Genomic DNA, 21,174 nt, shown 5'->3' on the forward strand with positions numbered 1-21,174 from the left:
ATAAACAGAACTAATTAAAAGTTATTAAAAACACACCTATCAGCTTGTCTAGGTTGCCTAGGTTCCTAGACACTTAACCCTATCAATGAGATCACTGAACTACTGTTGAAATCAAAGTAAATGAGAGATGAGAGATGCCAGAAGACAGAGGAGCTTAATGCAGATCTTTAGACAAACTCTAGAGTTGATTCAACAGCTGGCACTCACATGTGCAAAAAGGAGTGTGATGACAAGGACCCAGCAGTTTCAAAAAGAAGCCAGTCCAAAACAACCCCATTTCCTTTTACAAAGAAAATTAAGAAAAATTATTATTATACTTGAAAATTAGTTACCACAATACAAAAATAACTTATACGGAAGCACCGTCTTAACTGTAACAAAAATGAACTGTAGATCAATGGGAGTGGAGGGATAGGAGAGAATATAACCAAACAGCACCGCAGCTTGATATGCCTAAAGAATCATTGCAACTTCATATAGCATCAACAGAAGTACAGTACTTCAAGTAAGAGAAATTATCACCTGTCATATTCAGTTCTCTATGATGACCAGAAAACATTTACAGGAACAGTACCCAACCAGAGATGGGAGAAGCAGGTGGTTTAACTATCTGCTATAAACAATCAACATAAATAAGTATACACAGAAAGGGGTAATTATAAGTAAGAAAGCTTAAAACCCTGTGATGAGAACTAGTTCAATGAATTCCAATCTCTCTCCAGAGTAGAGCCCATCACAAACAGCACTCTCTAGTGAGGCACAAGAGGATGTGTCTTCTTTTGAAAGACACACTAGACCACAGGTGACAGTATCAGGAAAGAAGGCTTAAATTTTAAGGATGAATTCTCTCTAGCATTTAATGCTGTTCAAAATAAAAATACTTTAGTCATCAGTAAAATAATTCCCTATCATTTATGATCTTGCACTGTAATGTAATCTGATAAAACATCCAAAAATATTTTTTTAATTTTTCTATCAAAATTAAGCTAACTCATTCTTCAGTCTGACATCTTATGCCCTTATTTCCTACATACATGCTAAAATCTCTATTCTTTAGTTCAAAAACTCATGTAATGGACTTGCAATTCAAACTTGAGAGATGTCAAAAGGAAACTCCTGATCAGAAGGAACAAATTCACATGCAAGTTTTTGATATTCTATAGAAATATCCAGTAATTTACTGTATAAATAAAAATGTTCGACAGATGTTTCATATTTCTAAGACAAAAAATTCATGTTCTGCTTTCCTCTTAAAAATTCTCATAGAAACGAAGAGATGTTTTTATTCACCACATCTTCAACACCCAACACTGACTGGTACTGGCACTTAAAAGATACTCAGAATATATTTGCTGAAGGAATGAAAGTTAAGCATTTATCAATAACTTACATCAAGCACTCCACAGTATCTTACACACAATGACTCAATCCCATAACTATTGTATGAAGTGAAAAAGATTTCCTCATTTACTTGACAGATAAGGAAACAGAGACAATCTGACACAGACTTATTAAATCAGGGAGGTGAGATATGACTTTCGACTTCAAGGTACTTATAATTACTTGACAATAACTGAGTAACTTTGTAACTACAAGGTTAAAACAGAATGCAGGGGCAACAGCTCTGAAGAAGCCCCTGTAACTAGGCTGCAGAAGCAAGGTTTTGTCATGAAGCAGAAAAAGTTCAGTGTAAGGTTATAGGGTCAGGCAGCAAAAGACAGTAAGGGAATGGTGCTAGAGGTGAAATTTTTTGGCTCTGACCACTAGGTATCAAGTAGCATCAACAGGAAACTGCCATTAGTTGCCAGAATGCCAATACAGCTTCCAATATTGAGCAGCACTATTCTCACAAGCCACAAGATGGGAATGTTCCACCACAGAAGTCCTGTTTCAGTCAAGTTCATCCCCTTTTATTTCCCTCCCTCAACCAACCATATGCCTCTGTCCCTAAAACAGTGCTGATATATTTTTAATTAATACTGTTTATGTCATGCTTCCTCTTTTAAAAATAGATATATGAAAGCTTAATAATCTCCAAAACAAAAACATACTCCTGTATTTTATTTTTAAGTGTCACAAATGATCCCACATACTCAAGAGCTCTATATCCCTTGTTCTCAGCTCATCAAAATGGCCTGCGGAATATTTTTAAATAAATGAAGAGTGGTCTTCACCTCGGCTATATATTAAAGCCATCAGTATTAAAGAACAAAAACAAAAGCAAAAACAAAAAAGAAAATAAAAAGCTGACGGCCTAGGGGTACTTGGGTGGCTCAGTGGTTGAGTATCTGCCTTCAGCTCAGGGTGTGATTCCTGGGATCCCAGCTCAGGGTCCTGGGATTGAGTCCCTCACTGGGCTCCCACAGGGAACCTGCTTCTCCCTCTGCCTATGTCTCTGCCCCTCTCTCTGTGTTTCTCATGAAAAAGAAAAGAAAAGAAAAGAAAAGAAAAGAAAAGAAAAGAAAAGAAAAGAAAAGAAAAGAAAAGAAAAGAAAAGAAAAGAAAAGAAAGAGAAAGAAAGGAAAGAAAGAAAGAAAGAAAGAAAGAAAGAAAGAAAGAAAGAAAGAAACCTCTATTTAACCCTCATAAATGAAAGTAAGAATGACAAGTAACATTTAAATATTATTATGAAAATAGTTTAGACCTCAGAGACCCTCTATAAAAGTATTGGGAATTCTCCCACTTTAAGAACCACTATTCCTGGGACACCTGGGTGGCTCAGGGGTTGAGCGTCTGCCTTCAGGGTGTGATCCCGGAGTCCCAGGATCAAGTCCCTGCATGGAGCCTGCTTCTCCCTCTGCCTATGTCCCTGCCTCTATGTGTGTCTCTCATGAATAAATAAATAAAATCTTAAAAAAAAAAAAAAAAAAAAAAAGACCACTATTCCAGAATGACAATTAAGAAAGTGAATGAAAATTATAGTGAAGTGCACTCTGGAGAAAATAAAGAGAGGAGTGAAAAGGAGGTAACTCCACTGGAATGACCCTGGAAAGACCCCTGATGACACCTGAACAGAGTCAGCTTGGGTGAAGAGAATACTTGCCAGCTCTGGATTTCAAATTAAAATGCTAATATTTACTTTTTATGAAGTACACAAATCAAACTTCAGGAGAACAAAAAAAAACTAAAGATGGATGAACACTAGGATGGGAGCAGAAGACTTTCATGCTTTTACCAAAAGCACTGGTATATAAATAATAAACTCAATCTCCTCACAGGAAGTTATGTCTCAAGATACCATCATATTAATTTAAGATGAGAAATTTCATATAATTTTTGTAGATTAGCAAAATCCTTTCAGGAAATATTGCAATGACTTTTGATCAACAATATTTCCAATACCAGTGTCAGAGTCCATCTTTACCCAGTAAAATTCGGTCTATGAATCTACCACACAAAATTCCCCTTTTAAAGCAACTTTACTAAAGTTCAGGGTTAAAACAAACTATTTAAGAAATATACCTGGAATTTTTAGTCTTTGCAATATGCCAATTTGCAGTACCCGAATCCCCTCCACTCCTGTAGACATACAGAAATGTTGAATATACTGAATTTCTATAAAGTTTAAAATAGATCAATCAAGTGAAGACAAGGAAACCAACAACCAGAACATTAACCGTGTGAATTAACACACCGTAGTATCCAAAGGTATATCAGACCTAGATATAATATCCAAGAGCTAGGAGTTGGATTACAATCCATTTTCTGTCCTGGATCAAAAGATGGTGTCCTAGACTTCTGAGTTAATAAAGTAGAAACTGAGACCCTTCCAAAAAGTTAGAATTCCATGAAAAGTGTTGTGGAAAGGTAGAACACAGTAACTGCAGCATCTTCTAGTTAAATACAAAGTTACTACATGACCCAAATTCCTATTGCTAGGAATTCACCAGGAGAAGCGAAAACATACACACATAAAGATACATCCACAACATAACAGCATTATTCATAATAGCTAAAAACTAAAAGCAACCCAAAGGCCACCTAGGTAAAACCTACAAAAACAAATTGTACTATATCCATTGTATGTACTACTACTCAGCCCAATAAAAAGGAACAAAATACCAGTACAACAGAAGAATCTGAAAAACACTATACTAACTGAAAGAAGCCAAACAAAATGCTATGTACTATATGATTTCATTTATTTGAAATTCTAGAAAAGGGAAAACAAAACCTACCCTAAGTAGTTGCCTCGGGCCAAGGTGAGAGCTGATACTGACTGCAAATGGACACACTCTTTAGGGCAAAGCAAGTATTTTTACACCTTGATGATGTGGCAACTGTACAGTTATTTATAACTACAAAAGTTCATATTACATATTTAAAGTAGGTGAATTTTATTCTGTATAAATAACACCTTAACTTTAAAAACCTATACACATTTTTAGAAATCTGATGAAGGGGCAGCTCTGGTGGCTCAGCGGTTTAGCGCCGCCTTCAGCCCAGGGTGTCATCCTGGAAACCCGGGATGGAGTCCAACGTCAGGCTCCCTGCATGGAGCCTGCTTCTCCCTCTACCTGTGTCTCTGCCTCTCTCTCTCTCTCTCTGTCTCTCATGAATAAGTAAATAAAATATTAAAAAAAGAAAAAAGAAAAAAGAAATTTGATGAAGAAACAACTCAGATATGTAGGCACTACCAATTTTTCTCAATTCAGAGTTCAAAGATCCCCTGAAATGCTTACAAGGAACTAGGTAAAAAAGCACTGCTATATACCTGCATTATGTATAATATATGTTTTATATAAATATATATAAACACAAGCTTATAATAACTCACGTTTATAATAAGCCCAGGCAATCAAGAATAAATTAAACTGTACTGTTTTAGAAGCCAAAATAGTAAAACATTCACAATTTTGCCATTTTTTGAAGTATTTTGGAATTAATTGGATTATTTAGGTATTTTACTGATAATTTCTATATACTTAAAGGCATTTTCCTGGAAGAAAGGTCTGGGGCATTCCTCAGATTCCCCAAGAGGCCACAACACACAAAAGGTTAGAGTTTTAAAAATTAATAGTAATAAAAATGTATCACATACATGCAGGTATGCTTTTATGTCTGCATGAACAAGAATGGTGAAGGACATATCTTTTATGAATCTGTTATTATTTAGTTATAATAGGCATGTATTTGTTTTCAATTCAAAAAACATCAATATTAAGAAAAAGTTAAAAGATGGGCAGCCCCGGTGGCGCAGGGGTTTAGTGCCGCCTGCAGCCCGGGGTGTGATCCTGGAGACCCGGGATCGAGTCCCGCATCGGGCTCCCTGCATGGAGCCTGCTTCTCTCTGCCTGTATCTCTGCCTCTCTTTCACTCTCAATAAATAAATAAATAAATAAATAAATAAATAAATAAATAAATAAATAAATAAATAAATAAATAAATCTTAAAAAAAAAAGAAAGAAAAAAAAAGAAAAAGTTAAAAGATTTTAAAATCCAGCAATTACTGCAATTTACTGCATGAAGTTTCACCCAAAAAAAACCCAAAATTTCTTTCTGACAATGCTCCTGAGTTTACAGAATGTGGACTTATCTTGATTTTAGCATGTTTCTGGGGGTATGTAAAAAAGGAGTGGGTGAAGAAGTGGCTTTGAAAGAGGAGAAAATGAAAAAATACGACTGTAAGCCTGAACATCTGCTGACTTTAAATTCTAATCTCCTGCTGATATGGTTACTCTTCACCTCTATTCACAGATCTCACTGCACTCACATACACAAAGGACTACACAATATGTGTATGTACATACCACCAAGGTCAAAGAGGTAACTTCTGGATATACAGTCTGGTTTTCAACAAGCAGAGAGGTCTGTTTAAGAGAAGCCTAACATAAGCCAATTTAAATCAGCAAAAATATCAATTCAAATTTTGAGCAAACTAACAGCAGTAAGTCTTCACCAAGAAAAGCTGGTTTCCCACTGTCCCTATAGTAGACAGAAAAAGGATCTGCTGAAAGCCCAATTAAAATTAGAGACATAAGGGGATCCCTGGGTGGCTCAGCAGTTTAGCGCCTGCCTTCTGCCCAGGGCATAATCCTGGAGTCCCGGGATCAGGTCCCACATGGGGCTCCCTGAATGGACCTTGCTTCTCCCTCTGCCTGTGTCTCCGCCTCTCTCTCTGTGAGTCTCTCATAAATAAATAAACAAAATCTTTAAAAAATAATAAAAATAAAATAAAATAAAATTAGACATAAGTAGCTTTTAAATTGTAGAACTATACCTTCTATCATTTTAAACCTTCTTGTATAAAGCTGAGTTCACAGGGAATGTTCAGAGGTTGCAACCTGTATTGTGCACCTAGAACAAGAAAACACTAAATCCATTTGTTCATCTTTTTAAACAGCTCACAGATAAAAGAAATGCTGAAAGTATTTAAATGTTTTATCACTAAAGCCAATACAAAAAAAGCCAATCTAGTGATATTTAATAATCACAATAGTATTTTATACAAGGTTCTATATAAGATTATTAGACTCTGGTTATTTGAAGATGCTATTAGCTAAATAAAATAGGTATGCAAATAGTTTACAACAGGGCTTCTCAAAGTATCCATAATGAAGAACTTATTTTCCTCTGGGCCCTCACAGACCAATACCATAGTAAAAAAAATAAAACTTACAAGAAAAGTGACATTTTTTCAAAAGAGAAAATACAAGCCCAGGGATCACACTCTTGGCTATCACAGCAATATTATACTGCTATAGAGGTTTTTAAACACTTAATCTCAACCCTGTGTTTATTTCATATAGACAGTAAACAGTTCACAAACCATACCCATATTTTAGGTGGCACTGGTTTATGGAAGCTGTAACATTAAGCAGGTAGACCATTCTCTCCTAGTTCTAGAAGATGAACATTTAGACATTATAATCAAACAAATCTTAATTTATGTTACTGATACGAAGTCTTTCAAAATATGACAATATTTCAATAGAGATATACTCCAAACTATGGGGCTATCGAGCCCAATAGTTCCTCCACCACCCCATGCTGCTTCTGTAGGAGAGGACAAGCATAGTCTTTAGACGGGGTCAAATCACTATTCTTTTAGCTCTAATTCCATTCTGAACACTGCATTTTCAACAGGGGTAAAAACAAACTTATGTCAGCGGCCCACTTTAAATTATAAGCTCTACAGGACAGAGGTAAGAAAGTGGATTATTTATCCAGTGAGTAAGCCTAGCTGAAGACCAACATTCAAATGTCAATTTGCTGTCTTCCACTTGTTGTACATAGTAACTCTAGAAGTAATCTTAATTTATTAACCTTAATTTACTAATTTAATCTAGATTACTCTAGAAGTAATCTTAATTTCTGTGTGAAAAAAATAATGTTCAAGTGAGAAAGAAAATTTTAGTAAAAGCTTAAAAATTATTTCTTATGATTGTATACACAAATGTGAACCTCTGGTTTGTACAAAGAAAAACTATATAGCACAGTTGAAAGGCTGGAGTACTAGAATTCAAAATAAAGTTTGGCAGCCCTCACCTACCTCCTGTGGAGATAAATCAGTCAGTGCCTATCTCACAGCACTGTTGCAAAGATCAAAAAATAATCCATCCAAAGTACCCAGAGTGCACAGTGCCTAGTAAATTCTCAGAAACACAATAGCTACTAGAAAAAACATTTCACCTAATCCATTCACTCATCTGTCCACCTATCCAACAAATATTTAGTGACTGACTAGAATATGCCAGGTCATGTCACTGACCCTTGCCTCCCCAGAATGTTCAGTTTATTCCTCAGAGATTTTTTTCAGTATAGTAAGATGTAAATATAATTTATTAAAAATCAACCACCTGGGCAGCCCAGGTGGCTCAGCGGTTTAGAGTCGCCTTCAGCCCAGGGCTGGATCCTGGAGACGCGGGATCGAGTCCTGTTCGGGCTCCCTGCATGGAGCCTGCTTCTCTCCCTCTGCCTCTCTCTCTCTCTCTCTGTGTGTGTGTGTGTGTGTCATGAATGAATGAATGAAATCTTAAAAAAAAAAAAAAACTTAATCTAATAAAGGAGATTTATTAAAAAAAAATCAACCACCTGACACCAAACTTCTAGTTTTGTTAAGACGTATCAATCATGTTGATCTAGAGCTATTTCTTATAACAACCAATACCACAGGGTTTTAAAACAAGACTTTTAAATCTGTATTAAATTGTCAAAGTTAACAGTAAATGGACTTATTCAAAACAGCAGTGCATATGGTGTATACATGTGTTTACATATACACGCAAGTTCCCTTAAAAATATCATCATCCTTGCTAAAGGTAAAGACTAGATCCACTCCAAGAGTTTCTTAAAACTGAAATAAAAAGGCAAAACACCCAACTGCACCAGTTGCTGGTCATTTGGAGAAGAGGTCAGGCAGGATGCATGATTCCTACACTGGCTTTATTCCAGTTTTATAGATTCTGGGAGGTAAGGTCCACAGCCTGAATTTCTCACATCAATCACTGTCAAAGAACAGCTATTACCATAGAAGAATTTTAGTCTCAAAGAAACTGTAATGCCACAGAATCTCCCCTTAGCATATTCTGTAAAGTCAATAACTAGACTTTCATTTAATTCTGGCTTCTTTCACTGACTGATCTGTGAACTTGGCAGTTTTCTTATTTGGTTAAGCCTAGATCATTTTTTTCTAACACTGAACAAAGAAGGTAGTTACTGCCAAAATGTAAATTCAAAAAGCAGAAAGCAGCATTAGTCTTAAATTTAACACATTTTATGGCTCAAGTGGGATAGGGGCTCCATTTCATAACTGGCTGAGTCAAATAATAAATAGGATTTAAATCACTGCTGTTCAGTTTTGATGTGAAAGAAATTTAAGTAACTTCAATAGCGCAAAAAAAAAAAAAAAAAAAAAAAAAAAAAAAGACATTTTGCTCCTGACACATACAGGATTAGTTGCAATGCTCCAAAACACTTAATCAATATCACTTCTATAATATTTCAGTTGAAAGAGCATACTTCATCATTATTCTCTTGGATCTAATGTTCATCAATGGTCCACAATTTTAAAGTTAAATCAACTAATAATTGTTGCAGAAAGGGGGAGAAAGGTAAAGTAGTCTCCAGAAATTCAACAGAATAGCACTGCTCTCCTCATAAAAATTGGTCATGAGAAAGTCCAATAATGTAATCAAACATACAAATGTATAATCACAATTAAGTGTTAAGTGATGAGGATGTTTTATTTTTAACGTTAAGTTTTTACCAACTCAATGTACATAACCGATCTGCAAATTTTCCCAAAAATTAAAAAATTAATTTTTCCAAAGTAAAATGAGTGATAAAAAAGCTTTCCTGGGCGTCGGGCTCCCGGCATGGAGCCTCCTTCTCCCTCTGCCTGAGTCTCTGCCCCTCTCTCTCTCCCTCTCTCTGTGTCTATCATGAATAAACAAATAAAATCTTAAAAAAAAAAAAGGCTTTGCTGGAACAAAATTCATTTCCTCTCTCATACAAAACAAACCGAAAAATTATAAAACTGCTATGAGCGATCCACTCCTAACATGTTTTAAGTTTGTTATATTGAGGAGAATGGATCACTGCTTAGGTTAGAAGGCCTTTAGGTGATCTGGTGGCACTTCAATTATAGTTTGTTTCTGTTTCTTAACAGGAGGCAGTGCTTACTAAAAAAAGTCCAGAAGGACACATTAAAAAGAGTAATTGTGACTGCCTCTGAGAAGATGGTGGTTGAAGATGGATGAAAGTGAGAGCTTCTTTTCAATACATACTCTTTTTTGCTTTTTGATTTATGTACCATAGGTATCCAAATGGCTGTTTAATTGAATAGGGTTAGTTTTCAAAAAGCACACCACAGTAATACCAGAAGAAGGTGATTATTCAACTTCAGGAGATCCCTCAGAACCAAAGTGAAGGTTATGCATTTCTGCACAAAATATAACCGTAGTTTTCTTCTATTCAAGGGAAAATATTTTGGTTTTAATTGTTTTAAAGGCTATCCTTAAACCAAACTTGAAAATTTATCTACAGTTATCTACAAGTCCTCATTTGGAGGCAAAAACAGAAGATAAAGATCTTAATAGTCAGGGTATCAGGTTAGATTTTATTTTGTGTAATGGGGATTTTCCAAAAGGTTTTTGCATTCTAGGACTATAGCTGTCCTTCAAGATAATTATTTATGGGATGCCTGGGTGGCTCAGTGGTTGAGTGTCTGCCTTCGGCTCAGGTCATGATCCCAGGGTACTGGGATCAAGTCCCACAACAGGCTCCCTGCAGAGAGCCTGCTTCTCCCTCTGCCTGAGTCTCTGCCTCTAAGTGTCTCTCATGAATAAATAAATCTTTTTTTAAAAAAGGTAATTATTTACTCAGCAGCATTGTGTGTAGTAGTAGTCAAGTATAAAATAGAATCTGTAAGACCAGTCACATGAGACTTTTGCAATAATTCAGAGAGTAAGAAATGAATACTGTAGATAACACAGTTATAGACTCACAAACTAAGTGATCCTAAAAAAACAATCCAAGGGAAACCCTATAGAGCAATCAAAGATGATATCAGAAGCCCTAGTGACTTGGGCAGATGGTGGTAACACTAACAGACAACAAAAAGCATCTCACTGGAATCACTGTAACAAGTATATTAGCATCCTAATAGGCACATGTAATTTTAAAAATATAGAATAAGATTTTGGGCAGCCCGGGTGGCTCAGCAGTTTAAGCGCCGCCTTCAGCCCAGGGTGTGATCCTGGAGACCCAGGATCGAGTCCCACATCCAACTCCCTGCATGGAGCCTGCTTCTCCCTCTGCCTGTGTCTCTGCCTCTCTCTCTCTCCGTGTCTCTCATGAATAAATAAATAAAATCTTAAAAAAAAAGAGTAAGATTTTTAAAAATACTAACTCCCTTGGCAATGATGCCAAGAAGCAGCACTTCAATCCTCTATACATGGGAAAATAAACTATATTATACAACTATTCTGGAGAGCACTTTGGCAACATGCTTAAAATCATGCATAATCTTCAAGCCATTAACCCCAATGTAGGTATTTATTAAAGCAGAGGGAAAACATTAGAAAAGTAAACCTCAAAATCTTAATGGTGCTACCCACCCTCATGTTATGAGCTTATAAACTGAGATATTTTCTTTCTGGTTTGTGTGTGTAGGCGTGTGCATGTGCATGTATCTATGAATGATTTCTCCAAACTTTCCATTCAATGAATACATATTAATTTTTGTTAAAAAAAATGAATTTTAGCACATTACTACTGTACCACAGATAAACTTTTGCTACTTATGTCAGATTAAACTAGCTTGGGACAAGGATAGAAGTAGAAGAGGTACTGAGGAAAAAAATTCATATTAATCATCAGGATGTGAGGAGTATCTGTGGTATTTAGGTACTATTTGTAGTAAAACTAAAACTCTAAAATGTTATGCCAAAATACAGCTGCTATCCAGACTCAAACAGTAAAAAAGTTTTATATTTTGATTAAGTTAATACTAAGTTATCACTATTTTGCTGAAATCCATTTTCTCTCCCGTATTTTTGGGCTTGGTGCCAACATTAACAAAAATACAGGGTACTACTCTGGCATACACCAGTGTCCATTTCAGCTTTTTTGGTTTTTTTTTTTTTTTTTTTTTTTTTTTTATGATAGTCACATAGAGCGAGAGAGAGAGAGAGAGAGGCAGAGACATAGGCAGAGGGAGAAGCAGGCTCCATGCACCGGGAGCCTAACGTGGGATTCGATCCCGGGTCTGCAGGATCGTGCCCTGGGCCAAAGGCAGGCGCCAAACCGCTGCGCCACCCAGGGATCCCCCAGCTTTTTTGGTTTTAATGAAATAAGTACAGTTAGTTTGTCACCATATAGATGGAGATGTATACTGCACTGTAATTTCTGCTATTAAATCTTATCTTTAACAAGATATAACCATTTTATAGAATGATCTAAAATAATAAAAATTAAATTAAATTAAAATTAAAAAAAAGAATGATCTACAGTTTATGGGAAAAAATCTATTTTCTCTTTAAGTATATTTCTCATACATTGCTGAAGGAAATCATAATTTAAATGATATTTTACAAAAGAAAAATTATGAACTAATCTCCAAGAGAAAAAGAAATGCAACCAAGTTTCCGTGTCAGTGCTGAAATCGTAAGTTTTCACCCAAGAAATTAAGGAAGACCTGGTAAAGTACAAGTGAGGATATTTGACCACAGGACCCTAGTCAAAGCCTAATGCTTTGTAGAGGCTTGTCTCCCCAGTATTAAAGGCTGGACTAAGCTGAACATCCAGAAAAACGCTAGGAAGACTTAAAATACCTAGTGCTGCTCAGCAAAGCTCTTGAAATCTCAGATTTTAAGCTGAAGATCAGAATTTATATTTATATAAGAGCTAGCTGGAGCCAAAGATGACAAGAAAACAAAAGAAACCTCAATATTGTGCCACCCACACCTTTTAATGTCAAAAAAACCATTTGAAGAGTACATATGCCATTTCATCTGGGTCAGATATGCTACAACTAAAGTTAAAATTTTTCATTATCTTCCATTTACTCTGTAAAACATCGAGTTTGGAATCCCACTGTAATGAATACCAACTATTAAAATCAATACCAACTACTGAATCTGTTACTAGCAATAATTAAACATCAATAAAAATAATATATATTAAGCTTCTATTTATTACAATAGGAAGGCCACACGTTATCCTCATATTAAAGAAGAAACTAAGACCCAGAGATGCAACTGATTTTTTAAATCATCTCCCCCATGAGAAATACTGTGCATGCTATGCTCCTTAAATTATTCCAAGACAGCTACAAGAAACACTGATATATATGCCATAAACACAAGAAGCACGATCAGAAAGCAGTCTCAAAAAGGCAATGGATTTCAATAAGCCCTCTGACCTTAAAGGAAAGGAACAAAGTCCAGAATGTCTGCACGATTAGACAAATCTTAAAAGCATCCTAAGAAGTCAGACAGACTTAGATTTGCCTATCCTAAGGCAAGTAAAAAACCTTACTGAGGAATACCTACCAGCACTCCTCTCAATTGTCTTTGGTATGCCTCCTATTTTCTTCAATATTGATTCCCCAATATCTTACAGTGTGACCCACCAGCTAAAGTTGCCTTTTCCTAAATAAGAATATTTACTAAATTGACTTCTTTTAGCTACAAATCTTCCCCTTGAATATGACAGATTATTAAATATACAGATTCTGATATATTAGCTGTCTTGTACATTTTAAAGTTCTAAGTCTGTAAGAGCATGCATATACATATATATATATATATATATATATATATATATATATGCTTCATTTGTAAAATGGGGGTAATAATGGTTCCCAAATCAGAGCTATACAGTTTCAATGCTATAATACATATAAAGTACTCTGAATAGTACCTAGCACATTAATAAGAGCTAACATCTACTGAGTACTTACAATATATGAAGCAGTTGAATAATGGAAAACAAAATGAAAAAAGGTGGCAATTTGTGATTTGAGTCCAAGCTCCAAATTAAAATCACTTTATGCCCTTGAAAAGCCACTCAGTTTCCATGAGTGACTGAATAGACATCTAATCCAGCTAATATTAGTTCTATCAGCTCCTGAAGTTCCAGGGATATAATACTGTATGTCTGTCAAATGTTTTAATCTACTATAAAACACTATTACTTAAAATTAGTGATATCTTACTTGCCAAAGCAAAAATATAAGTAGTCAAAATGTCAGACTGCATACTTAGAGTCTGTTTAGTCTCATATTAAAAATAATGCTAACAAGACTGCTTATCTGGTTTACTATCCACAGCAAATGACAAATTGGAAATAAATGGGGTAAAAGACATGTAAATTTACCAACAAAACAGTAAGAAAGAAAGGCAGCCAACTAGAAAGACAAATTACTCAAGACACCTCAAAGACACGGGACAATATAGAAATAAACAGATGTAAATACCCAAAGGGATTCAAGAGGACTGTCTAGTATGGGGCAATAAATTTTGTTCTTAATAATAATACTAAGTCATCAAAACTTGGCTAAGCTATGTCCAATATTCTCTGACTAAAGAGGCAGAAATTTATGTAATACACTTCAGAATGATTTCTAGCTAAAATGTAAAAATTTTGGTGCTTGAAAGAATTTCAAGTTATTTGACTAAAATATCCAAGTATGTGAAGCAACTTATTCTTTCCTGAAGACAATTTGGAACACCTGGGTGACTCAGTGGTTGAGCATCTTGCCTTTGGCTCAGGTTGTGATCCCGGGGTCCTAGGATCGAGTCCTGAATTGGGCTCCCTGCAGGGAGCCTGCTTCTCCCTCTGCCTATGTCTCTGCCTCTCTCTCTGTCTCTCTCATGAATAAATAATAAAAACCTAAAAGGAAAGAAGGAGCCAAGAGCCACACAATTTTTTGTTGTGAAACATTAAAAGGCCAAACTGTATTCTACTTGAGACATGGATTTTAGACTAGGGCTTCCATTTCATAGTTTAATGCGCTGCAATCTAGTCTCTGTAACTTCATGTAGTGTCTCTCTCTCACACACACACACACAAAATATACAGTCATATATGTCATAGCCTCGTATAACCTCCTTACAAATTGAATTACTCATTTCAGTTCACAAAGTACTTCTACCAACATTTTCTCATCAGATCTGAATAACCACCAGATAAGTAAGACAGGTAACATCTACCCTTAAAACTGTTGTAAGAATCAGACATAATCTAACTGAACTTTCCTTCACAGGGTCTTATAAATAGCAGGTGCTCAATTAACACTAGTGATTTTTCTTATAGATAAGACACCGATGCTTAAAAAAAGGAAGAAATATGAGTGAGTTTATAAAGCTCAGTCTCCCAGACTCACTGTGTTCCTCACCAACACATTTCTACAAAGCATTTACTGCCCCAGTTTCCTCACGATTCATTTTCAAGAAAATTTCTTGTACCACAGAACTGTATTAATTCATTTATAGTATCTTAGTGCTTTCTTTGTGTCAGTCACTATTAACATTGCAGTGAACAAACCTGACACTGGCCCTGCTCTCAGGAAGCTGGTATTTTAGTTTGAGAAGACAAGCAACAGGGCAGCCCGGGTGGCTCAGCGGTTTAGCACCGCCTTCAGCTCAGGGCCTGATCCTGGAGACCCGGGGTTGAGTCCCGCATCAGGCTCCCTACGTGGAGCCTGCTTCTCCCTCTGCCTGTGTCTCTGCCTCTCTCTCTCTCTCTGTGTCTCTCATGAATAAATAAATAAAATCTTAAAAAAAAAAAAGAGAGAGAGAGAGAGAGAGAGACAAGCAACAAATAAGAGAATTTCAACAGTAACAAAGGGCCCAACAGAGTGAATATAAAGGTCAAAGAACTGATGGGGTCACTGTAGAGCAGTTGGGAAGTACCTGTGAGGTAACATCTGAGCTGACACCCAAATGACAAAGTATATGGAACTCTGACTTTTTCATTTATTAGTAACATACTCTACCTTACTTCCAATAAAGGACGGATGAGGTAGCTAACAATTTTAAACAGTAAGATAGTTTTACATAAAGAGAAAAACAAAATTTAAAAGGAAATAAATTTCTATGGTAATTAGTTTTAAGCACTGGAACTATGAAAGATACAAATATTTTACAATTTGGGACCTGGGGGGCATAGTCAGTTAAGCAATGGTCTGACTCTTGGTTTTGGCTCAGGTAGTGATCTCAAGGTCAAGACCAAGCCCTGCTTCTGGAGTTTGGCTCCAGACTCAAGAATTCAGCACAGTGTCTTCTTGTCCCTCTCCCTCCCCCACTAACGATCACTCTCTCTGTAAAATAAATAAATAAAATCCTAAATTTTGTTTTACAATTTTGCCTTCAAATTGTCATCTCAGTGAGAAAAGAAAAATAAACAGGAAACCAGTAATGAACAGTCTATGACCATGTGTCAAGATGAGCAATATAAGCAGTCATCATAAAAAGTTCAGATAAAGGAAAAAATCAATGTGGACCAGAACAATACTTCTCAAACATTAATATGCCATAAATCACCTGATGCAGTAAATCAAGATGGGGGCCTGAGATTCTGATATACTGTATTTCTGCATTTTTAACAAGGTACCAGGTGAGAGCAACTCAGCTTGTCTCTCTAATCCATGGAAACTGGTTCGGGGGAATGACATGGGTTTTACGTGAAAAGTTCAACAGGAAGGATAAGTTTGATCTTTTCTAGGAACAATGAGATCATTTGACTACAACAAAGATCCACAGATCCATTCCTCCATTCCAAGAGGATACATGAGCACTGACTCTGCAGGGTTCTAATGGAATGGACAACGAAAAGATTCTTGTGAGATACCGTTTCACACAAGGAAAACAAGCCATCTAATTGTCCATTAATGGTCAGATGAGGACAATCATGTCATATTTATACAATGAGATGCTCTACTGTAATGAAAATGAATGAATTATAGCCACTTAGTCTAGAATGGGCTAATCTCAAAAACAATGTGAGATATGCATATATGACTCAAGACATTAGAGAACATATACTATGATTTAATTCATATTTCATCCATATTATCAATATAAAGAGGCAAAAGTAAACAAATTGTTTAGAAATACTCTATGGTGAAGCTATAAAGAAAACCCAATCCTTGAAACAAAACTCACAATAGTGATTACATAGTGGGGATTAGGGATGGGAGAAAAGAACGAAAGAGGAAGAGGTTTCAAAGATATTCATAATGTTCTATTTCTCAAGTTGAATGGCAGATAACTGGATGTTAATTTTGTGATTATTTAAATTATGTATCATAGATATAATTGCATGTGTGATATTTTGCATGTGTGAGAATATTTTGGCATTTTTTATACTTCTTTGCAAATGCTATCAATGATTTTTCTAAATACTAAATCAGGGATTTAGCCACCTGAGTGGGTCAGCAGTTGCCTTTGATTCAGGACATGATCCCAGGGTCTGGGGATCGAGTCCCACATCAGGCTTCCTGCATGGAGCCTGCTTCTCCCTCTACCTGTGTCTCTGTCTCTCTCTGTGTCACTCATGAATAAATAAATAAAATCTTTAAATAAATAAATAAATAAATACTAAATCAGGGAATTACTGGTGATGGAGATTCTAACAGTGAGTTGAAGAAAGAATGAAAAACTACAAGTCTATGTAATTGTTTAACCGTTGACTTCAAGAGGAAAAAAGTGGCAACTAAGAATGGAACACAGTGTTACGTGAAAAAGAGAACTGAACATTTTAACATGGGAAAAGTCCTGACAATGTTCGTAAGAGGAAGGTAATATTAAAGATATAGAAGATTTTATGAAATAGACCAAAGGTAGTAAAGGAAAGGGTCAATACAAGAAGAAAAACAGGTCTTGACCTCTAACAAGATGGCAGGAACAAATGTAAATTAAACACCAAGCTAACGAATTGTCCTATGTGGCTGGAACATACACTTTCTACAAGTCTTGGAAATAGAAGGAAATTAATCTGAACACAAAACCAAGGACATCTTAGTAGGCCTTGAATTCAATACAATATCACTGTAAACATTTCAGGAAGGAAGTTAACAAGATCTTAACTTTCACATTAAGTTAAGTGAAGGTTTTAATGAAAAGTATGAAGGAAAGGGGCACCTGGTTGGCTTAGCTGCTTAAGCATCTGCCTTTGGCTCAGGTCATGATCCCAGGACTCTGGGTGCCTCGTGTCCAGCTCCTTGCACAGAGAGGAGCCTGCTTCTCCCTCCCTGCTCTGCTTGTGTGTTCTCTTTCTCTTGCTATCTCTCAAATAAACTAAATCTTAAAAATAAAAATTTTAAAAAAAATGTATGAAGGATTGACTGAAGAGGGCTAAGAGAACAATTCAAGATATCACTAAAATAATCTATAAGATATCAGGACATGAACTAGGAACAGTATAAAAATGAGGGACACCTGGGTGGCTCAGTCTTTAGGTGTCCAACTCTTGATTTTGGTTCAGGTCATAATCTCAGGGTCATAGGATGTAGCCTCACAGCCAGCTAGCACTTGGTGGGTGGGAAGTCTGCTTCTCTCCTTCCTCTGACCCACACCCTTACCCTGCCCACTCCTCCTCTTAAAATAAAGAAATCTTAAAAAAAAAATAAAATGAAATCTTTTATTCATTCATTTAAATTCTATCCATATCAGCTAAAAGGTTCTATTGGAAACATAACTCATGAAAGAGCATAGTCCCTTGCCTGCCCTCAGGAGCTTACATTCTTGGTGGGGGAGACAAGAAAACAAAGACAGTTACAGGAAGTGGAAAATGCTATGAAACAGAGTGGTGTGATGGAGGAGGATGGAGAGAGAGATACATTTCGACAGGTTTGGTAGGCAAAGCCGTTCTTAAAATGCGGCGTTAAAGTCAAGGACTAGGGCAGCCCGGGGGGCTCAGTGGTTTAGCGCTCCCTTCAGCCAAGGGTGTGATCCTAGAGACCTGGGATCGAGTCCCATGTCGGGCTCCCTGCATGGAGCATGCTTCACCCTCTGCCTATGTCTCTGCCTCTCTCTCTCTCTCATGAATAAATAAATAAAATCTTAAAAAAATAAAAATTAAAAATAAAGCCAAGGACCTCGAGGATCGTAAGAAGCCACCAAGTAGTAAGAAATACTTGAGTATTTCAGGAGAAAACAAAGAACTAAAATGTCACTAGGAATGTAGTCTACAAGTAGGAGGTGAGTTTGGAGAAGAGACTAGAATAGCAGGACCTTGAAGAATGGGGTAAGAAGACTATATTTTATTCCAAGTGGACATGGTTGATGGCATATAGATGAGAAGCAGAGAAATTTGATATAGGGATGCCTGGGTGGCTCGGCGGTTGAGCGTCTGCCTCTGGCTCACGCTGTGATCCTGGGTCCTGGGATCAAGTCCCACATTGGGCTCCCTGCATGGAGCCGGCTTTTCCCTCTGCCTGTGTCTCTGCCTCTCTCTCTCTCTCTCTCTCTCTCTCTCTCAAATAAATAAATAAAATCTTAAAAAAAAAATGGAATTTGATACATTTTGGAGGTGGAACTAACAGGATTTGCTGACGGAGGAAAAAAAAAAAAAACAAATGTAGGGTTAATGCCTAGGTTTTCTGACTTGTTCAAATGCATAGATGATAGGTCCATTTCCTAGGACGGGAGACCAAGGAAAGACCGAAGAGGAGAAAGGAAGGAAAGGGACATGGCCATACTTTTATTTTGGACAAGTAAAATTTGAGATGCCTATAAGATATCCAAATAGGGATGTCAGGCAAAGAGTGGGGTGTTCAAGAGTGGCACTCAAAAACCAAGTCTGGCAAGAAATATAAATCTAAAGGTTATCAGAATATAAATTATATTTAAAGCCACAAGAAAGGGGATCCCTGGGTGGCGCAGCGGTTTGGCGCCTGCCTTTGGCCCAGGGCGCGATCCTAGAGACCCAGGATCGAATCCCACGTCAGGCTCCCGGTGCATGGAGCCTGCTTCTCCCTCTGCCTGTGTCTCTGCCTCTCTCTCTCTCTCTCACTGTGTGCCTATCATTAAAAAAAAAAAAAAAAAAAGCCACAAGAAAGGAATTTAAGGAGTATCTACTGTTGTGACTTTTTGGAACACAAATAATAACACTTGAGCAACTAGGGATTAAATGGTCATTAACTATGTCCCAGAACACTGTTCTAGTTACTGACATATATTAAGCCAATTTTAATCCTCAAAACAACCGAAATGAGGAACATAAATGTAAAGATTAACTTAACCAATACCATTCAGCTAATTTTAAATTTTTTCTTTAATGATTTTACTTACTTATTCATGAGAGACCCACAGAGCGAGAGGCAGAGACACAGGCAGAGGGAGAAGCGGGCTCCATGTGGGGAGGCTGATGCGGGACTCGATCCCAGGACCTGAGCCGAAGGCAGATGCTCAACCACTGAGCCACCCAGGCGCCTCTTATTCAGGTGGGACTCAAACCCACGCCGTCTGGCTCCAGGAGTGTGCTTTTACCTCCTCTGGTTACACCCGTCAAACAGAGACCGGATAGAAAGATGCCTAAACCCCAATCCCGAGGCCCTCCAACAGGCACAGACGGGGAAAGGGGAAGCCAACATAAGACATGTTCATCCCCACTCCACGGCTTCACCGGCTCACAAGTGGCTATAAAGTCAATCTCCACTTGGGAAGTTACGGATGTCAGACCCAGGCAGAGAAGCAATGAAGTTTACCTCACCTTCCAAAAGCCGTGGATTCCTAGATCCTTCTTGATACCTGCCTTCCCCTATGTGTCTTCCAAACGACTCTTTCTCCAAATCTAAGCGTCTCGTGACAAGACCCCAAGAATCTGTCACACACACACCCCTAGCCTGTTCCCTAAGTCCTCAACCCCCACGATGGGTGGCAGAGAAAGTTGTCGCGCCTCCCCACAAACAGTGAAGATGAAAGAGAAAGGTTTTCGGGGAAAACTCTGTCCCAGTCTCACGAGGCCCCAGGGAGAGGCTGCCAAGCAGCGCGTCTGGCGGGACAGGACGAAGAACCGAGGTCCCCACGTGGACCCGGCGAAACGGAAGCCCACTCACCAAGCCATCTATCTGCACTTGCTTCACGGCCGAATCTCCGGACCCGCCTTTGCCTTTGCCTTTCCCCGCCGGGCCGGTGGTGGAGCTGGAAGAAGTGGCAGCGGAGCCGGCGCCTTCCTTGCGGGACGCCATCTTTTCAGCCGGACAGGAAAAAAGAGAAACGTGAGTGGCCGGAAGCGGAAGTACGAACTCCACGTGACGTCACGAGCAGCCCGGCGCCCGGGGGGCGGAGCGGGAGGAGAGGCTGGCGCGGGGCCCCGCCTCCCTCCGCTCGTCCGGCTCCCACGCTTCCGCCAGGGAACGCCTTTGCGCATGTGCGAAGTGCGTTTGCGGCTTCTTGCTCCGCAAAAGCTTTCTAAGACACAGGTAGACTTTTAAAGATGTTTCCCACCTCACGTTTAGTCAGTCTCCATGAGTCAGTTGGCCGTAACAGCGTTATAGCTCTCATACAGGTAGCGTCTCGCCTGAAAACGATTTCACTTTTAATTTTTTTTTTTAATGAAGACATTCTTTCCGTCTTTCCAAATTTTGCCTGTTGCTTATTTTTGAAATGTTTACCCCTTCAAGAGATGTCTATGCAGAACTGATAATTCCCAAATTGATTTTCCCTAGACCCCTCCACCGAAGTCCACACCGGCATGTCCATCTGCCTATGCAACTTCTCTACT

General features: G+C 37.8%; 1 protein-coding gene across 1 annotated transcript in view; it reads right to left on the reverse strand.

Annotated features, from left to right (window-relative positions):
• EIF3H (eukaryotic translation initiation factor 3 subunit H) overlaps nucleotides 1-20,743 on the reverse strand; it is a 95,786-nt gene extending 75,043 nt beyond the window's left edge. The window contains exon 1 of the mRNA XM_072774290.1: nucleotides 20,507-20,743. Coding sequence (XP_072630391.1) covers nucleotides 20,507-20,638 — 132 coding nt within the window. The 5' untranslated portion in view covers nucleotides 20,639-20,743. The remainder of the gene's footprint in view (nucleotides 1-20,506) is intronic.
• Between the last annotated feature and the right edge of the window lie 431 nt (nucleotides 20,744-21,174).

This window comes from Canis lupus, chromosome 14, assembly GCF_048164855.1.
Source record: "Canis lupus baileyi chromosome 14, mCanLup2.hap1, whole genome shotgun sequence".
NCBI lineage: Eukaryota > Metazoa > Chordata > Mammalia > Carnivora > Canidae > Canis > Canis lupus.